At 43.4% G+C, this 20,942-nt stretch overlaps 1 protein-coding gene across 3 annotated transcripts in view; it reads right to left on the bottom strand.

Annotated features, from left to right (window-relative positions):
* Positions 1–20,942, bottom strand: part of LOC131699136 (ras-related protein Rab-27B-like) — an 80,690-nt gene that overhangs the window by 20,885 nt on the left and 38,863 nt on the right. For all 3 annotated transcript variants that reach the window (XM_058995223.1, XM_058995238.1, XM_058995230.1), the window contains one exon: positions 5,302–5,473. In XM_058995223.1, the coding sequence (XP_058851206.1) occupies positions 5,302–5,454 (153 nt within the window). In that variant the 5' untranslated portion in view covers positions 5,455–5,473. The remainder of the gene's footprint in view (positions 1–5,301; positions 5,474–20,942) is intronic.

Here is a 20,942-nt window from a genome sequence, read left to right as displayed (position 1 = left end):
CCGGAGAGGGCAGAAGGTGGTGCCCTCGCGGTAGATCCCCTCCCCGAAGTGCAACGGGGCCAAGAAACCGGTCCCCGACCCAGCATCGAGGGGCCGGTTCCAGTCACCGAGGGGGCGCGGGAGGAGCCCCTGAACCAACAACCGGTGACTGATGCGGAGGAAGGGGAAGGACCCGAAAGGGTGTATCCCCTTTCTCTAGGGGAGGGAGGGGAAGGACCCGAGAGGGTGGATCCCCTTCCTTCGAGGGAAGAGGACGGGCCTGAGACCGTGCCTCGGCCCTCAAAGGAGGGACCCAGAGCGGGGACGACGAGACCGTCCGGCTCAGCGGTGTACGTCGAGCGACCGTCTGCGCCCCCGAAATCGAGGGTGCAGACGGTCCCCGCCAGGGTCCCTCCGCCGATCTCTCCCGCCGCGTCCCCTGGGGGGGGGGCGCTGGGAGAGTCGGTCAAGATCAAAATCAGACGCAACGCGCTCACCCACCAACGTGAGTGCGTTGTGCTTCTCCACCGCGAGGGGGGCGGTGGAGAACCGGAGGAGCGGGAGGAGGACTCGGAGTCCGCGTGCAGCGTGGGCTCGGAGAGTCTGTCCGCCCCTTCTCCGGACATCCCTGCGGCGGAGCTCCTGGAGTTCCTGGAGGCCACCATCCACCGCAGGGACAAGGTCCAGCTGGCCCTGGACAAATGGGGGGATTTCCAGAGGATCCTCAACTCTGTGAGATCCTTCCTCAGGGCCAGCCACGCCAGCAAAACTTCGGGCACGTGCGTGCACATACGTGCCTGAAAGTTTCACGACCAGTTGGTGAACTTCGGGAGATCTCAGGATCTCCCGTGAGTGTCGCCAACTCCACCTGACAGAGGACCATGTATCGCATCGGGACCGTGAACGTCAACGGATGCAAGGACCATTTCCGCAGGGCCCAGGTAATCTCCTTTCTGAAAAAGGGGGGTTACTCTGTGTGCTTCCTGCAGGAAACCCACTCCACTCCGCAGGCCGAGGCCAACTGGCTGCTGGAGTGGGGGGGGAGAGTGTCGTTCAGCCACCTCACCGAGTCATCTTGTGGGGTGGCGACGCTCTTCTCCGGGTCCTTTGTTCCCACGGTGCTCGATGTGGTCAACGTCGTGCCGGGCCGTCTGTTGCACCACCGGATCCGGGACGGGGACGTTACCGTTCACCTGGTGAACGCGTACGCTCCGTCCTCGGGTCCGGCGAGGGTCCAGTTCTTCCGCCGGATGTCGAACCACCTGAACACCATCGGCGCCGACGAGCTCGTGGTCCTCGGGGGTGACTTCAACTGCACCCTCGAGGCCGCGGACCGGGTGGGGCGCGAGCCCTACCCGCTCTCGTCGGCCGCCCTGAGAGAGCTGATCGCTCGGCTCTCTCTGGTCGACATCTGGCGGTGGCAGCACCCGGACGCCTCGGCCTTCACCTTCACCAGGGTGAGGGAGGGGCGGGTGTCTCAGTCCCGGATTGACAGGTTCTACGTGTCGCGGAACCACGCTCATTGCGTTCGCGCCTCCGACATCAGGCCGGCGCCGTTCACGGACCACAACCTGGTGGCCGTGACGGTGGCCGTGGTGCCAGCTAGGCATTTCTCTGCCTACTGGCACTTCAACAACAGCCTGTTGGAGGAAGAGCGCTTTGAGCGGTCTTTCCGGGACTTTTGGACGGTCTGGCACGGCAGGCGATCTCGCTTCCCCACCTGGCGTCAGTGGTGGGACGTGGGGAAAGCGCAGATCAAGGTCCTCTGTCAGGAGTACACGAGGGGCGCGAGCAGGCGGAGGGACTCGCGGATCGAGCGGCTGGAAAGGGAGCTGCTCGGTCTGGAGAGCCGCCTGGCTCGCGGGGACCAACTCGAGCAGAGCGCGTACGAGGAGAAGAAGTGCACCCTGCGGGACCTGCAGCTCCAGCGGTCCCGGGGGGCGTTTGTGCGCTCGCGCGTCCAGTTCCTCCGGGAGATGGACCGCGGCACACACTTCTTCTACGCGTTGGAGAAAAAGAAGGGAGACCGCAAGAACATCACCTGCCTCCTGGCGGACGACGGCTCCCTTCTGACGGATCCGGAGAGCGTGAACGAGAGGGCCAGGGCCTTCTACTCGGCCCTCTTCTCTCCGGATCCCGTCGACTCCGACGCGTGCAGGGTTCTGTGGGATGGGCTTCCCACGGTCGGCGAGGGCGTCCGGGACGAGTTCGAGGGCCAGCTGACCCTGGCCGAGCTCTCCGACGCCCTCAGTCAGATGCCCTATAACAAATCGCCGGGCATCGACGGGCTGACCGTGGAGTTCTACAAGAAGTTTTGGGACTTGCTGGGGCCCGCCTTTGCGCGGGTCCTGGCGGAAGCCTACGAGACCGGGGAGATGCCCCTTTCGATGAGGCGGGCGGTCATCACGCTCCTGCCCAAGAAGGGGGATCTCCGCTGCCTGAAGAACTGGCGCCCGGTCTCGCTGCTATGCACGGACTATAAAATCGTGGCCAAGGCCGCCTCCCTGAGGCTCAAGTCCGTGCTGGCAGACGTGATCCACCCCGACCAGTCCTACACGGTCCCGAACCGGACAATTTTCGATAACATCTTTCTGGTTCGGGACCTCCTGCACTACTGCAGGAGGACCGGTCGGTCGGTCGCCTTCCTGTCGCTGGATCAGGAGAAGGCGTTCGACCGGGTGGATCACGAGTATCTCTTCGGAACCCTGCGAGCATTCGGATTCGGGCCGCGCTTTGTCGGCCTGTTCCGGATGCTGTACGCCTCTGCCGAGTGCCTCGTAAAGGTTAACTGGTCCCTGACCGCGCCCCTCGCGTTCAGGAGAGGAGTGCGTCAGGGCTGCCCTCTGTCCGGACAACTGTACGCGCTGTGCATCGAGCCCTTCCTCTGCCTCCTTCGCAGGAGGCTCACGGGGTTGGCGCTCGGCGCGCCGGACACGAGGGTGGTCCTGTCGGCCTACGCCGACGACGTGCTCCTGGTGGCCTCCGACCCGGTTGACCTGGAGAGGATGCGGAGCTGCCAGAGCGTCTACTCTGCCGCTTCCTCTGCCAGGATCAACTGGGACAAGTGCTCCGGGTTACTGGTGGGTCCCTGGCGGGTGGACTCCCTCCCTGTCGCGCTCCAGCAGTTCAAGTGGAGCGCGGACAGTTTTAAATATCTGGGAGTCCACCTGAGCCCCGCGGAGACCTCGGTCGCAGCCAACTGGGTGGAGTTGGAGGACAAGGTGGCTGCTAGGCTGAGGTCGTGGTCGGGTCTGCTGAGACTGCTTTCCTTCAGGGGACGGGCTTTAGTGATTAACCAACTGGTGGCGTCAATGCTTTGGCATCGACTCACCGTCCTGAGCCCGCCCCCTGAGTTTGTGTCCAGGGTCCAGAGGAAGCTGACGGACTTCTTCTGGGCCGGAAAGCACTGGGTCTCTGCGGCGGTTCTGAGCCTCCCTCTGGCCGAGGGAGGGCAAGGGTTGGTGTGCATCAAGAGCCAGGTGCACACCTTCCGCCTCCAGACGCTGCAGAGATTCCTGTACGCAGACCCGGCCCCGCAGTGGTGCACGCTGGCGTCGCTCTTGTTACGCCAGCTGCACGACCTGGGCTACGACCGGCAGCTGTTCTGGATCGACCTCCGGGGAATCCGTCTCCCCGAGCTGCCGGTCTTCTACCAGGACCTGCTCAGGACCCGGAGCATGTTTTCTGTCGGCCGAGACGCCGTTCCGACCGAGGGCGAGGGACTCCTGCTAGAGCCCCTGCTGCACAACCCCCACCTGGGTGCGCAGGCGTTGGAGTCCCCCTCGGTGCGGCGCGCGCTGATCTCGGCCAAGGTGACCAGAGTCTGGGATCTCCTGGATCGCGAGCGGTCCGAGTGGCTGACGCCCGAGTCGCTCGTCGCCAGGGCGGCTCGGGCGACCGTCAGGACGGCCGGCCGCGCGATCCGGGAGTGCAAAGCAGCGTTGCACCCAGACTCTGTCAGGTATCTCGAGGGAGTTCTCAGGACCGGGGAGCCATCTTCCATCCCCCCCCCCTGCCCCCGGCTCTCCGGTCCTGCTGATCGAACCCAAGGCCCGAGCCCCCCCTCGGCCTCCCCTCGAGAACAACCTGAGCAGGATCTCGCGTTTCTCCTCGACGCCCCTCCGATCGGCGTCGAGGAGGACCCTGTACGCGATGACGCTCCACACCCTCCACTTCCTCGCCCTCGTCTCCCGCCGAGACACCGCTTGGCGGGAGACCCTCCGACCACCGGAGGGTGTCGGTCCCCAGTGGGAGGCCCTGTACTCCCCGCTGGTCTCCAGGGGAGCTGGGGACTTGGGGTGGAGGGTCCTGCACGGAGCGCTCGCGTCAGGAGAGATCCTGCGTCACTTTACCGACTCGGACGCCGCATGCCCTTTCTGCGGATTGTCCGAGTCGGTAGCTCATATTTATTTTTTGTGCGCCAGGCTGCAGCCGTTTTTTCTTTTATTGAAGAACCTTTTGCTGCAGTTCTGGCTGCATTTCTCCCCAACCCTCCTCATATTCGGGCACCCTGTTCATGGCTCCACCAAGAAGAGGGACCTCCTCGTGAATCTGCTCCTGGCTCTTGCTAGACTCGCCATCTACAAGACCAGGAAGCGTAAGATGATCGGGGAGGGTCTCTTTGACTGTGGGGCCATGTTCAGGGCCCTTATCCGTTCCAGGGTTAAGTTGGAGCACGCCCACGCGGAGTCCGCTGGCGACATGGCTACCTTTGTCGACCAGTGGGCTCTAGGGGGCGTGCTCTGTACCACCTCCCCTTTGGTTTTGCTTATTTAATTTACAGTCCTTTTACCGGTTTTTCTGTTTATTAGTTATCGCCCAGTCTTGTTAGCACCCCTTTATAGAGGTGCTAAATTGAATTTTTTCTCCGGCCGCCTTTGGGCGGCCGGTGCACCGGCTGCCACTGGGCAGTCGGTGTAGTCCGCCCTCTGGGCAATAAATAGGACTACTACTACTACTACTACTACTAATAATAATAATAATATGAATTTACGATTGTCAAATGACCCCGGAGATTGGCCTCTATAATACATCGACAGTCGCTTGCACAGCTTGCAAGATGGCGAATGTAGAAATTAAAGGTTTGCCGCTGGATAACCCAAGTTGGAGGGGGGAGGGGCGGACGTTGCTCAGTTTTCTAAATTAAAATTAGTGTTACCGTATATTTTGTATGTTTCAAACATATTCTACCATAGCACTTCTCTTACGCTGTCTTGTGCACTAGGTATTCAGTACATATTTTACTGAAACACTACAACCGCTAAAAAGTACATTATAAAATAAAGAGTTAAAACACTGCAATTGAGGAGCAGGACTACTCACCACTCTCTTTTCCCTGAAGTCGATTCCCACTGTGGTGATGAATTTGGGGTTAAACTTGTTATCCGTGTATCTGTAGAGGAAGGTGGTCTTCCCAACTCCAGAGTCCCCCAGGGCTAGGAGCTTGATCAGATAATCATAGTCCCCATCAGTCATATTGAGGACTGAGCAGAACCTGCACGACAAACACACAAAACAAAACCACTGGGTGTCAGGTATTTAAGGCATTTATCACTGCAATCCATTAACAAATCCACTCCCAAGTGAAATCTGTCAGGGAAACTAAATTATATTCAAAATGTGCAGTGGCTGAAAAAAAGGGAATTAAAAATCATCATAAAAACAAGCCATAAAGGGGTCTTTAGTACTGTATGGCTATTAGAGTATAAAGAGGAGCTGCAATGTCCAAGCCTTGGTTCAGAATGACTGAGCCAACACATGTATTAAATAGAGGATGGGTAACTTGCTATGCAAGGTAAATGCAGTCAAGCTAAGTTTGGTGATAAAAATTCCTTTTAGAGGTGTCGTCTTTTTACAAGAACATTCTGAAGGTGCTGTATTCATTTTTAGCTTAGCCTCTCCACTATAATGGACACACAAGCATAGAAACTTGATTGAATACTTGATTTTTGATGCTGTGAAGAAAGCGAAAGTTGGTATGGCTATAAATACATGATTATATAATAAAGTCTTTACATGCGAATACTGTAGGTACATCCGTATCACTGCTAGTACTGTCAAAGTTAATTTAATACAGCAGCTACAAAGCTGCCTACTGAAATATTGACTTGCAGAACGTAGTGTAAGGCTGAACAAAATCTTTACTTCCATGTTGGTTTACATTCCAAAAAAGACTGTTCAAGGGAAGTATATTCATTTTTGGTTCAGTATGAACAGTAATCTATTCGAATTGACATTACACAAAAGGCAACCTGTGGCAAGCACCTGGAAAACATGATGCACATAAACCAGCGGACAGGGATTTAGAAGGGATGTAGTCCATGTCAGTTTCCCTTTACAGAAGAGATAGAGCTATGGGCTAGCATTGGGATACTTCACACTTCTGAGTTGGTTGCTATTTAATTAAAATCTTACAAACTGCATTTTCCTTTGTCTGAAACACCCTCACTGAGCTCCTGAAGTTGATGTTTAACTTTCGACTTCATGCTTTGTTTAACATTAGCATAGTTGGTTTTGCAAATGGTGCTGTGAGACATAGAATACCTCAGTACATTAGCAGCAGACTCTCCCTGCCACACTGTAGGACTTTAACCCTTTAGGGGTGCAATTCTCGCATATTAATCACACCCCTGGAGTGTTCTTTATGCTTTCAGGGTAATGTTTTAAATCAAAAAATATATTATTTTATTGTTTTGTTTAATTAATTCTAAATGTGTGAATGCTCCGCAATGCCACTGAGAAAATTGTTATTTTAAAAAGAATGGCATCAATACTGTTTACCTTTTGTTGCTAGTGCTGTGGTGGAGAAACTACTACTGAAAACAAACAAACATTCTACCAATAACTTTCAATCTTTCTTGTACATGATCCACATCAATCAGGACCAATATAAAAAATATCAGAGCATAAAATAGTTGAGACGTTGTTATGCTAAAAGAAGAAATACAACTGTGAGCAGAGATAATTCTAAATCTAGTGTAGGGCTGTCAATCGATTAAAAAAATTAATCGCGATTAATCTCACGATTAAAACAAATTCTTAGTTAATCTCAGTTTTAATCGCATATTAAATTGTTACAATTACTACATCCATCTAATTTAAATTTGTTTTATTACTGATGCTATTGTTTTTATTATCCTTAACTGTAAATAGAATTGTTTAAAATGTATTTATTCATGTTTTTATTTAACCAGGAAATTTACCCATTGAGACCACCACCAAAATGTACTAGGGGCAATAATTTAGAAATTACAAATACAACCAACACAATAAAACGTGAGGTTCAAGCTTGATCAGCAGCACACAGAGATCAGAAAACATAATATGTAGGATACCTATTTATAAATGTGATTGTGAACTGAAATAAATGTGTTTTTTTAAATAAAATTATAAATATGTAGCTATAGTAAGCACTTCTAGAAAATGAACTGTTAATTGTGAAGAAAACATAAAAAAAAAAAAAAAAAACCCACTGTCATATCCAAAAACTGCACACTAACAATTGTTAGGCTTTACATAGCCTACTATGTGCAAAAAATAAAATAAAAAGGAGCAACGCAGTCTAACCCATTTAAAAAAATTAAAATAATAATAATTAAAAAAAAAAAGTATTATCATACTTAGCTTGATATGGGTTTGCAGCGATCCTGCATTTCTGTCGAAACTGGTGGGTTTAATTTGTTGTTGTTATTGTCTGTAGTAGAAGAGCTGCTAGTGTATTTTGAGAAATGAAGGCGTGTTCAGCACGCAGCAGACTTGTACTCGTGTTTCATACTGGAACTCACTTTGACAGTAGACTAAGCGTCTTTCTGTCTAGTGAGCCAGTCAAAAAAAAAAAAAAAAAATCACATTCATTTTTAGTGCTTTGCTCCATTAAGCGGTTCAGTGACTAACTTTCTATTTAAACAATAACTGCACTCAGACACTCAATACAATGTTGCTGCGGCCGGGATTGAAGTACGGTGTGCCGAAAGGCTCAAGACTCAGCAATGCAATTAACGCGTGTTAAAATAATTAATCTCCAAAAACATTTACTCGTTAAATCACAGAAGTTAACTGTGATTAATTGACAGCCCTAGTTATTATCAAACCTGGTTCCCTGAAATAGAAATGTAACCATTACCGAATGGGTATTTTCCTCCTAAAGACCCAAATCCTGAAAACTGTATACCAAAGCTGCTCCTTTGAGCCTGTAACACAGTCGTGATCCCACCCTAAAAGGACTGCGCTCACAGATTTCAGCATCATTTTTCCTTCAAGCCTGATGCAATCATGGACGCAGTGACCTTGAAGGTGAATGGTTACATTTCTATTTCAGGGAACCAGGGTTATGATAAAACAACAACAACTTCAACTTTGATTTATTTAGCGCCTTATGTGCAGACCTGCACATCAAGGCACTTTACACAAAAAACAATATCTAAAAGAGAAATAAAACAAACCAATCATAAAATCAGGACTTAAACACGAAAAGCAAACAGACAGCAGAGGACAACGAGAGACGCTCTTCTCGAGGGCCTTAACCAAATGTGAGGCCTAACAGATAAGTCATAACACCTTTTTTAACCCTTTGCGGTCCTATGTCAGACCATGTCCGACATTACAATTTTTGAGAAGGTATCAGCTGGCTCTTCACATTATCCACCGTAGGACCCAACCGATGGAGGTGGCCAGTGACAAATTCCGTGTAGGCTTCTGCCTGTGCTCAAGACTAGCCAGTCGTCCAGATAATTGAGCACTCCGATGTGTCTCAATGGTGCCAAAATAGCTTCCATGCACTTCGAGAAAGCACAGGAGTTAGGGAGAAGCCGAATGGCAGGACACGGAACTCATACGCTGTTCCCTGAAAGGCGAACCGCAGGTACTTCCTTATGTGGAAACAGGAGTCTCCGAGTTCCACCGTGGTAAACCAGTCGCTTGGCCTGATTGACTGCAACAGCTGTTGCATTGTCAACATTTTGAACCTCCTTTGAATCAGATACAGGCTGACCTCTGCTTAAACACAGTAAGATGTGAAGCTCATGAAAGAAACAATATTCCTCAGCTATGATACAATCCGTTTGATTGTCTGGTAATATACTGCATTTATTAATTATCATACGCATAATACAACTATACAAATACTACATCTTAAATGTACAGTATAGTAATATGAACATGTTAAAAAATGTGTATATATATATATATTATATATATATAATATATATATATATATATATACACACACACACACACACACACGCACACATACAGTGCCTTGCATAAGTATTCACCCTCCTTGGACTTTTCCACATTTTGTAGTGTTACAATCTGGAATTAAAATGGATTTAATTAGGATTTTTTGTCACTGATATACACAAAATAGTCCATAATGTCGAAGTGTGGAAAAAAAATCTACATATTTTTCAACATTATTTACAAATAAAAAACTGAAAAGTCTTGATTGCATAAGTATTCACCCCCTTTGCTGTGACACCCCTAAATAAGCTCTGGTGCAACCAATTGCCTTCAGAAGTCACAATTAGTTGAATGGAGTCCACCTGTGTGCAATTAAAGTGTCACATGATCTCAGATTAACCCTTTGTGGTCCATTTTCGGACCTGGTCCGACATTGCAATTATTCCTATGGCCGAGACAAGCCGATAAAAAAAAAGGCGCATCTCATGAATAGTCATACTTGCCATTGGCATCCCATATGGGCTGTCATAAGGAAACAAGCTGGATGTTACTGTATCAGCGCACAGAGACTATCACAGACATTTGCAGAGCTTTTTTGAGATGTTAGAGTAATAAAATAATGACTTGGATTGCATTATTGAGGAGTTTGGTGATAAAATGAGTGATCAGGAGATGATTGATCGGTATGTACGACTATTATTATTATTATTTATTTCTTAGCATATGTGAAAGCTATGGCGAACGAAAGGGTGGGGCGGGGCTGGAGATGCCTAGTGAGTGCTTTGTTGATATGCAGGGCCTTTTAAACCCGTTTGACTGTGAAGAAAAAAATACTTTTAAACAGCGTGTCTAAAATTACCTGCGCGTGTGAAAATAAATTGGACCTGACGCGCACTTAATAAATGGACTGCAAAGGGTTAAATACACCTGTTTCTGGAAGGCCCCAGTGTTTGTTAGAGAGCATATCTAAACAAACAGCATCATGAAGACCAAGGAGCTACCAAAACAAGTCCGAGATAAAGTTCTCGAAGCACCAATCAGTGTTGGGTTATAAAAAAATAACCCAAACTTTGAACATCCCCCAGAGCACCGTTATTAAAAAATGGAAAGAATATGGCACAACCGCGACTCTGCCTAGAGAAGGCCGTCCACCAAAACTCAGTGACCAGGTAAGGCGGGCATTAGTCAGAGAAGCAACCAAGAGGCCAATGGTAACTCTGAAGGAGTTGGAGAGATCCACAGCTGAGATGGGAGAAACCGTCCATGGGACAACTATAACCCGGACGCTCCACAAAGCTGGGCTTTATTGAAGAGTGGCAAGCAGAAAGCCATTGCTGAAAAAAAACCATATCAAATCCCGTTTGGATTTTGCCAAAAAGGCATGTGGGAGACACAGCAAACATGTGGAAAAAGGTTCTCTGGTCTGATGAGACCAAAATTAAACTTTTTGGCCTTAGCGCAAAACGCTATGTGTGGCGCAAAGCCAACACTGCTTATCACCCTGAGAACACCATCTCCACGGTGAAGCATGGTAGTGGCCGCATCATGTTATGGGGATGCTTTTCATTGGCAGGGACTGGGAAACTGGTAAGGATTGAGGGCAAGATGGATGGAGCCAAATACAGGGAAATTCTAGAGGAAAACCTGTTTCAGTCTGCAAGAGACCTGGGACTGGGGCAGAGGTTCACCTTCCAGCAGGACAATGACCCTAGACACACAGCCAAAGCTACACTGGAGTGGTTTAAAAACAAGAACCTGAATGTCTTAGAATGGCCCAGTCAAAGCCCAGACCTCAATCTGATTGAGAATCTGTGGCAAGACTTGAAAATTGCTGTTCACCAACGATCCCCATCCAACTTAACAGAGCTTGAGCAATTTTGCCAAGAAGAATGGGCAAAAATTGCAGGATCCAGATGTGCCAAGCTGGTAGAGACTTACCCAAAAAGACTCAGCTATAATTGCTGCCAAAGGTGCTTCTACCAAGTATTGACTCAGGGGGGTGAATACCTATGCAACCAACAAATGTCTTTTTTTTTTGTTTAATTAACTTTTGTGTCACAATAAAAAATATTTTGCACCTTTAAAGTATCCAAATTAAATTCCAGGTTGTAACACTACAAAACGTGGAAAAGTCCAAGGGGGGTGAATACTTATGCAAGGCACTGTACATATACACATTATATATATATATATATATATATAGCTTCCAACAGCATAAATCCTTGAGATTTATTGTTTAGGTTTCAGCTCACGATGGTTCATAGCAATATGTTTCCTACTAAAGAAAATGTAAGATTAAGGGTAAGAGACCAGGACTAATTTGGTTATTAGTTTAACACTGATGATGCAAAATGCCCTAGTGGGGAAACAAACTATAAGCACGTTTCAGTTGTCTTTGATAAAGAAAATATTGCTATGACCATGCTGAGCTCCATTTATAAAAAAAAAAAAAAAAAATTTCAAGGATGTAAAAATGTGAGAAAACAAGAACTGGAAACCAAATAACATTAATGATATGTAGGTGAGAGAATTATTCAATTGTGTACACCCTATTAATTCTACTTTTAAAGATGAATAATAAAATGTTACATGTAAAAGTACGTCAGGACAACCTGCTCTAGTTCCATGCAACACTTTCGTCATTCACTTAAAAAATGTAAACCCTATGCAATACAACAATTCTTACTTCACAATGCAGTTTTCAGCAGCTTCTCCTCAAACACCAAACATTGTCTTTTATCTGGCTTCATCTAGTATAAACTACAGCATAACATTTACTAGTTAAAACACTTCTGAAATGAAGCTTCATACACTCAACCGACAGTTACAGTACCTTATCTTGCGTGCGACGCAGGCTGGTCTATGCCTAGCCCCCGATATCTTACTGGCAATCTCTCTTCTGTCGAAAGTTATGTTTTCAGCTTCAGTCTAATCCTGCGTACACTGTTTACATTCCAACAAGGACCCTTGATTGGCTGACTGCCATGCCTGCACTTTTGTAATATAAATAATAAATACTGAAGGAAGGGGAGTTGTATCAAGCAGAACTAAATTCCTTTATAAGTGGCAAGTCTGTACAGTGCCACACAATCTTTCACATGACAAGAGTATAAGGCAATGCAGGAAGTTTGTGGTCGTCACTTGTGCAGGCTGTGTATTATGTATTGAAAGTCTAGTTTATTTTGATATTTTCTTCTTTTCGTTGTACAGTACCTTCACAGCTATTTTTAAAAAAAGTCTTACTTTACCACGTTTCCATAAACACCACTTATGTAGCAGCCTACTGTTGAGGAAACTTATTTTCAATATAGCAGCCTGATGTCTGAAAGCAGATAGGACAATTTTATTTATCAAAATAATCTGAAATAAGAAAACCACTTCAACACCACTGGAAAAATTTCAAGGAGCAATTTCAACAACCCTAAATTATCTACAGCATTTACACTAATACAATTCATATAGCCGGTGGTGCTATTTGCATGTATTAGAAAACAATAAATCAAAAGTAATTTCACTCATAACCACCTGTCAAGTTTTGCGTGTTTACGATTACATTTTATTATTAACCACTACCTGCAGAAAAACTGTAACCCAACTCTTCAGAAATCCTGCTCAGAACCCAGACTGACTGTATTGCAAGATACTCCACAAGGTTTACCTGCTGAACAGCATTCTTAAAGGAATTCCATTGGGTGAAACCAAAAACGTTAGAACACTGGCTTAAAGAATCTGAACCAGGATTTCCTTAAACATGTACTTTAGCTGTAAGGACCCACAGTTCATACAAGGCTTAAGGCATTTTTACTCAGATAGGTATCACTCAACTATTAAACACTCAAATCATGCTCAATTAATAGTACAATAAACTCAAGTTCAATGGAAAACGTTTCAACTAGAAGTTTTTTCAATGTGATTTGAAGTGATTTGAAGAAAAATACTTGTCGAAATGTTAGTCATTGAATTTTAGTCTTTTAGTATTTCTTGATACACTCTTGTTAAACTAAATTGGCTGTGATATTCCTCTATTAACCTTTATCCTGCTGGGAGATTGTTCGGATCACTTTATTGTTGTATGTTTCATTCATAAAGGAAAAGCGTGCCGTTTTTAGGACCCCTGGACTCACCCCCCCCCATCCACCCACCCACACACACCTTTTATTTTAAAATCTAACCTTTTACATACAATGCTTTTCCCATTCATTCAAATATGACTTACGGTATGTACAATTAACTAAAATGCTTTCTGCTAATGAAAAATCTTTAACGCTCCTTTGGGTAAAAATAACAATTATGTACAGTGATTTACCTCCAGCACAAAAAAATTCACCTACAGTAGTTTTCATTTAGCACATCCTGATAAAAGTAATTAAGACTAACTGGTGGAGTAAATGATAATTACGTCAATGTGTAATTACCTTTAGTGAATAACAAGGCATAATGTAATTTCCCTGTTGTTCCCCCTTTCATGATTTTCCATGCAATCAATAATGCCACAAACTACAGAATAAGATAAGGGAATTAAAGGATTGTCAACAAACTCACAATTGGCTCACAGGGTTAGATGTAAGTATAGGCACTGTGCAAATAATTGCAGATGCACAATTCTAATTGCACTGCGCCCTATGTAAGATTAAATAATGATCCGCAATTATGATAATGAGGGTCTCAATTTAGCGGCCGCACTTGCAGCCTAGAGGTGATGGAGTTAGTAGTACAGAGAGCAGTAGGCATTGTAAGACATCTGTGGAGCATGAAAATACAAACCATGCTCAGACGAAGGGCAGCAATGTCCTCTTGGCGTACAGAAAAGAAAAGAAGCGTTTTCTCAGTAGGAGTTGACAGTCCTTAAGGCTGAGGTCACTCAGCATGAAAACTGAGTTGTTTGGAAAAGCCTCAGCAAACATCAGTTACAACTGTGGTCTCAAAGGAACCAGAGGCTAAGTAGTGCAGAGAACACCGCACTTTCACATGTGCAGGAATAGAAGTCCCTAGATTGACGTTGGGGTCTAGCCCTCAATCCCTCAATTCAGCTATTAGCGGAGTGAGACAATGTGTTGACACCGCATCCTCCAGCATCCCAAACAAAGTGACCCTGGGATTGAATAAGCGGGGTCGTCTTCGTCTTGCCCTTCTCCGAATGTGTTCCTCAACAAGAGCCAAGTGTCGCCGATCAGGAAGTGTACCACAGCAGCCATCCTCAAGCCAATGACAGGTCTCTGCAGGTGTGTGCTTTTATAAAGCTGTAAATTTTTTGGAGGGTCAGCAATTGCCTAAGTGCAAGGCAAAATCCTCTCATTCCAGCCCAATTCCATGCTCCTTTCTTCATTTGAATGCATTTCAATATAATTTTAATGGATTAATGATGGCAAAGTGCAAATTTGATAGCGGGTGCAGAACATTATTTACATGCGCCACATTTTTAGCGACCGGTAAAATCACACTTTATGGTTGCTAAACATGATTTACGGCTTTATGGGGGTTCACTTTGCACGCATCCTTACATCTACCCCACAGTGTGGAGAGTCAACTTGAACACACATGCAGGCAAAAATATCATATTTATGCCAGGGAATGCTCTATAATAATAATAATAATAATAATAATAATAATAATAATAATAATAATAATAAGAGTGCATGTTAGTACATATTAACATATACAGTACATGAAATTCAAAACACGTATCTGCCATTACACAAAGCAGTAGCTAGAATTTGAGATGTATTGTGGTTTTCAGTGTGATATATATGGTTAGAAAATGACCAGCTTAGTTGCAAAAACAACATACATTTGAATGTGCATAATTAGATCTTGCCCAGCTAAAATGCCACAGACCCTTTTAAACTATACTTCACATTTAGGTGCATTAAGCAATGTAAGATGTAATGTTGCTTGAAAATAAGGCACATTTTATCATATGCTGCTTGCTTTATATAAAAATATATAAATAAATAGATAAATAAATGAATAAATAAATAAAATAAATGTGGGCTGGATTCTCAAAGCTATTTACTCAACTGTCATTTGCGCAATTTTTGTCCGAAAAGAAAATAATAAAACCACTTTAGACTACTCCCAAGCCCCTAAGTGAAATACTCAAGGTGTTTGTTACTGGTTTGGTGACCTTATAGGGTGTGCTTCTGCTATCAGAAAAAAACATGCTAATGCCAATTTGGAGAAAACAGCTCAGAGATTCTGTCTGTATGGATGTTAAATACAAATACACTGTCACTGCTGCAAGTACAAACCGAGTGCCTCTGCTACTATACATCCCTGTCTCGGGGCAGATGCAGGGAACGTTTCTAGTTTTATTAAATAAAATGGTGCCAATTGTGAAGTAAATACCTTACTAAATAAATACCTTTTTTTAAATACACAGTATGCTGATGAGATGCCAAAAAGCCAGTCCTTTAAAAAGTTAAAATAAATAAATACATATTTATAGCAAGTACATATGTTACATTGTATAATAAGACCCTATCCCAAGACTAAGTGTTAACCACTTAGAACTTTGCCTACACGTTAACAGTTGACAAAAGGCATCAACTACAGAGGTTTCCTGTAGAATTTGTACAGCAGTATGTGTATCATGTTAGGGGCAATTTATTATTTACATTTAAATATCTATTCGTATTGCTTCTTTCCTGCCACATACACCTAAATATTTGAATTAAAAAAAAAGAAAGAAAAAGTAATTTACTAATAGCAGTGGAGGAAAAAGAGGACCAAAAAAAACATAAAATGGAAGCAATCTTCTCTTTCTAAAAGAAATATATTAAACGTCGCTTGAGTCTCACTCCCAGAATAGCAGCTACAAACTAAACTTTGCATCTTCCTCAGTATAGGGTGCAAACAAAACCAAAAAACCCATCAACACGGCATTCTGTAATCTGGCTCAACAAAAGACATTCACTTGTTGAATCCAGTATCCTCCACAATTGAAATTGGTTGCATGTCAGTTGTGATCATCTCAATAATCAACTATGTTATCTTTTCAGCCAGTGTTTTAATTGTATTTTTCTGTATTATAACACACAGTTTACAGAAAACAGCAATACATATATTGTACTCTAAAAGTTTATTTAAACATTAGCATTCTTCTGATAGCCCCAAACACTGTTTCCTTAAGTGTTACTCTGAAGCATTTTCTGACTAAACGGTTCTAACCCTGTTGTATCCGCACTGCTAAGCAAAGCTGCCCGATGACATCTTTAAAAAAAAATGTAAAAAAATAAATCTGTACATCCATCCAACAGTGACAACAACTGTTGTCCACTGGATGTAGTCGACTATGGAAGAACAATGCTTTCTCTTTCAGTATTAGTCCTGAAATCGGAGTGCCCTTTTCCCTTTCTTGCATGAGCCACATGTACAAGCTTATTGCAGAGAGCTGCAGGTTTATATGCAGATGACCAAAGTTGAAGAAATAGCCAGTTTGGATAGAACTATGTGGAACTTTAGCCTCACAAAAGTGGCCATAAGCAATGCTTGAATGCATGACAAATGCAACTTCAAAGATCTGCCAAAAATCCAAAATCCCCGGATACCATAATATTTTGCTGATGCTTGTAGATCTCATCAACATCTATCCAAACATATGGGTGATTTTTTGGAGTCCCCCCACGCAAGTTATTATGGCGTAAACTTGGTACAAATAGCAAAAATGAATTTCAAGGGGATTTAATGACCAGTGGTGGGACTTGAAACCAAATGTTTTTCACAGAATTTGGAAGACTGGTTCCTAAGGGTCTTACAGCAATACTTACATTTTAGGACCCACATCCCCTACAGGGTAAAGGGTTAGGCTGAAGTTCGAATAAAACTTGTCAGTTACATCTTGTCTGGCAATTTGCCAGAAGTGAGTAGGGTGCTCCTAGTATTTTTTTTTCTTCTGAAAAGCCCTATTCAGTACAAGCAGAACAAGGGGCTACACATGGTAGCATCTAAATTGCCCCCATTTTTCTGGTCAAGGTCCCTTTCTCACTTTAGGTTGACCTTTGCAAGGCCACAGGTCGAAAGGGACATTTAAAAAAATATATAATGGTTATCATTTCTGAAATCTGCGTGTCTGAAAAACCCCCAGGTGAATTTCTTTAGAAAAATTTGAGACGGACAGGCAACGAAATGTCCCTTTTCTGGTTGAGTTGGTGTGGAATGACCCACATACCTGATAGTCTGTTTGACTGATCACATTTGCACTGAAGGGGTCAGCACTTATTTTACTATACAACAAGGGTATTTTTTCTTGCTTGTGACAGTCTTAATGATGTAGGCTAGGTCAACTCATTCACTCTATTTAATTTTTTCACTTATCACTGTTAAAACACAAGCATGTGAAGCGTAAACTACAGACTTGCTCAGTTTGGACTGTAGAGCCAAGTGACTGAAATTCTCACTTTTTGACAAGTTTAGTATACCGGTAGGTATTAGTATACCGTTAGGTATGGCACCAGACATGGAGAATCTCAAGATTATATTAATAGAGTACAGTACACACACATCAAGTGTGTGCAGGCCTATTCTTCCATGCTTACATTATGAAATGCTTTTTGCACGAAAGGTCACAATAGTGTCTAACTGTGTGTCAGCAAGCCTGAGAGCTAATCACTGGTACAGATTTAAAAGGACCGCAGGCTTTACATCTGTCAATGACCTTGTATGCAGGAACTATTGGAATGTGTAGTATACAGGAATAATGGGATTCCTTTTGTAGTATTACTTCATTGTACTGCAACAATACAGTATTACAAAGCGACTGTCAACATATTGCAATACATTGTACAAATACAGCAGCACCTTTTTATAAAGGATCCTGCCCTAGTGACAGCGCATCACATTATGCCTTTACATGGCTACCACACCGCTAGTTTGGTTTATGTTTCCAGACAAATTTGTTGTCTCTTAACTAACAGTGGGGAAAAAAGGTAATGTTTAATTGCTTTATTTTTATGTTCTAGCAAAAATACTGCTGTTTCAGTTGTACATTACATGATTGACGAAGCAATGGGAAATAAAAATGTGAGGCCTTGACTGTTTATGTATCACTTCACCATGGAGAACTTTCTGCCGGGGTGCTTTCAATCACACAGCAGGAGGGTGCCCTACATCTGTATCTCCTAGGTGGAAAGGTTAAGGATGCTGTGAAACTGTGTGCCTGATCAATATTACATGAAGCTGGAAAAACAGGAAGTAAATATAACCAAATAGCAAACAAAAATGTAAATAAGCAAATATTAATGAATACAACAGTTAACTATTTATTACAATTAGCACAACCAATGAAGACAGATATAGCTGCAAAAGTGGAAGTGGGAGGGGAAAAAGAATGTCAGAACATTTTGTAAGCTCTGTTAAACTAACAAGAACGACAAATGTGAATTTTCGTGAACATAATCTAATCTGGCATGTCATATTGGATCGAATGGTTTGTAAACATGAAGTAAAATTAAAATGTGAAAAAGACTATCATTAATATATCCAGAGGTTGAAAACAATTATTAAGAGAATCGTGGAATATAACTGTCTACCAACTAGTTTAAAGAAATGCAGCAGTGGAAAGATTAGTTTTTACTGGACAACACTGGTATAGAAACAAGGCTTTGACACTGACAGCAGCAGCTTTGCAAATAAACTCATTAAAAGGGTTACTTTATCTTGGAAAAACATCCATGGCCAAACCTGACTTAGAGAATCAGAGTATACATCCGAGTATTGAGCATGAAGGCAATATTTTAAAGCGTTGAATCTTTACCATCCAGAAACCAAAAAGGCAAATGACCCCAACATGGCGGTCACAGGGAGCCATTAGAGTTTTGCCCACAACACTGATTTTTGCAGAATAGGTGCGGCTGTGGAGAGTTGACAATCTCATACAAGCTCCCCTATAGGAATGTGAAGTTAGTAACATAGTCTTGGAAATACATTTACTGTAGATGGCCAATTGCTAGACTCCAAAGGCCAGTGCAGTGCTGCTAGAGGGCCCAGAGCCACAGTGGTCATTTGTGACTAACATTTACAGGACTGCACTAAAATGTGTTAGCGGAAGCAACACATATGTTCTTGTCATGCAATCCTCAACACAAAATGATTGTATATTACCCATGTTTGCAGCTATACAGTAAAACTATTTGATTATTGTTATTTTCTGTAAAACTATGCTGGGGCTTTTTACAATGATCAGAGTTGTGCACCGTGAAAGGGTGTATGGGATTGTGACAGTTTGACAAAAAGATTATTGGGTTTCACTGTAAAATGCTTTAATTATAAAGGCTATTGTTTAACTGGCAAAACAAAAATTATAGCACTGGCAACGCATGGAATGTTGGAACTTAATCTACTCAGTGATGGCCTGAATTGTATTTGTTGCAAGGGCATGTTAATTAACATGACTGAAAATGTCAACAGAAATCACACTTTTACACATGCTGCTTTATTGATTGCCAGACCCCCAAGACACTCTTAAAAACAATACATGCATAAATAAATAAATAAATAAATAAATAAACTGTGACTGACATAATGAATATAACAATACTACAAAAACAGCATTTATCTGCATTTCCGTACCAAAAAAACCCCACAACTTTTGAAAGAACTACAGCACACACTTTTTATATGGATAAGGAACTGAATCAGAATGAATATTAGCAGTGAGCCTGATAAAACAGTCCCATTGTATCAATACCCCAGTCCACACCCCTATTATTCATGTGTTGACAGTTATGTCAAATGTAAATATATACATACATATTGTACATGGTGTACTGTTGAAGTGTAAGAAGCTGATAAACAGAAAGCATGTCCAGTGGTTGAGAATGAGCACACACTTATTATATGTTATTACATATAATAAGTGTGCACTTATTTAGTGTGTGAAGGAGAAGAGACTGTTTAGTCAATGCATTAAAGTGGCTTTTAAAATTGACAGGTAAGAAGGGGCTGTTCAGTCAATGTATTAACATGACTGGTACAAGCTTCTGAATATCTGTCCTTATTGCCAATAATGAATAGCTTCAAATCATGCAATGAATTCACACCCCAAACACACTGTGCCAGAATATTTGTATTAGACTGTACACAGAGATACAGCATCTCATTGGCAAGTACTTCCTGGAGGCAGCAGCACAGAACGCCCTATTGTGTTAATAATTAATAAGACTCAAGTAAGCCATATGGTCATTTCTTTGTAAAGCCTATGGGATCCATTAAGGGCTATTGTACCTCCGAACATTGTGAAAATACATCAGTAACTTTGCATGATGACTACAAACAGGTGTTTGCTGAGCCAGAAGCAGACCCATTTTAGGTTATTTAGCCTTCGGCTGAAACACAAGCTTTTGTTCTATATAACTTATCATGGGCCGAGCAACCTATCCTAGCACTACAGTATACACAGGTCCCTTTCTATTGCTTCATACAACACAGAAGTTTTTATAATGAACTGCTGTGATTTGCTTACAAATATATATGTTTAGACTTCTAGACAATATGTCATTCTAATGAATTAGTCCAATAAACTTTAAGCTTGTATAAAATATAGCATTTGCAAAACATTTCTATATCAAAAGGCACAGTTCAAATGTGTCTTACTAAAGTACTTTTAATGAAGCTTCATAATACTAGTCTGCCTCGAGCACTGTATTAAAAAAAAGAAAAAACACGCACAAAACATGCAAAAAAATATTGAAAGAGCAGTTAAAAAAAAAAAAAGTACACCAAACTGATGCAATTTGCAATGTAAATTAACAACATACACCAACACAACTGTTATGGACTATTTACAGCAC

This window comes from Acipenser ruthenus, chromosome 2, assembly GCF_902713425.1.
Source record: "Acipenser ruthenus chromosome 2, fAciRut3.2 maternal haplotype, whole genome shotgun sequence".
Taxonomy (NCBI): domain Eukaryota; kingdom Metazoa; phylum Chordata; class Actinopteri; order Acipenseriformes; family Acipenseridae; genus Acipenser; species Acipenser ruthenus.
Note: the sequence above shows the minus strand (reverse complement) of the source record. Positions and strands in the feature narration are given on the sequence as shown.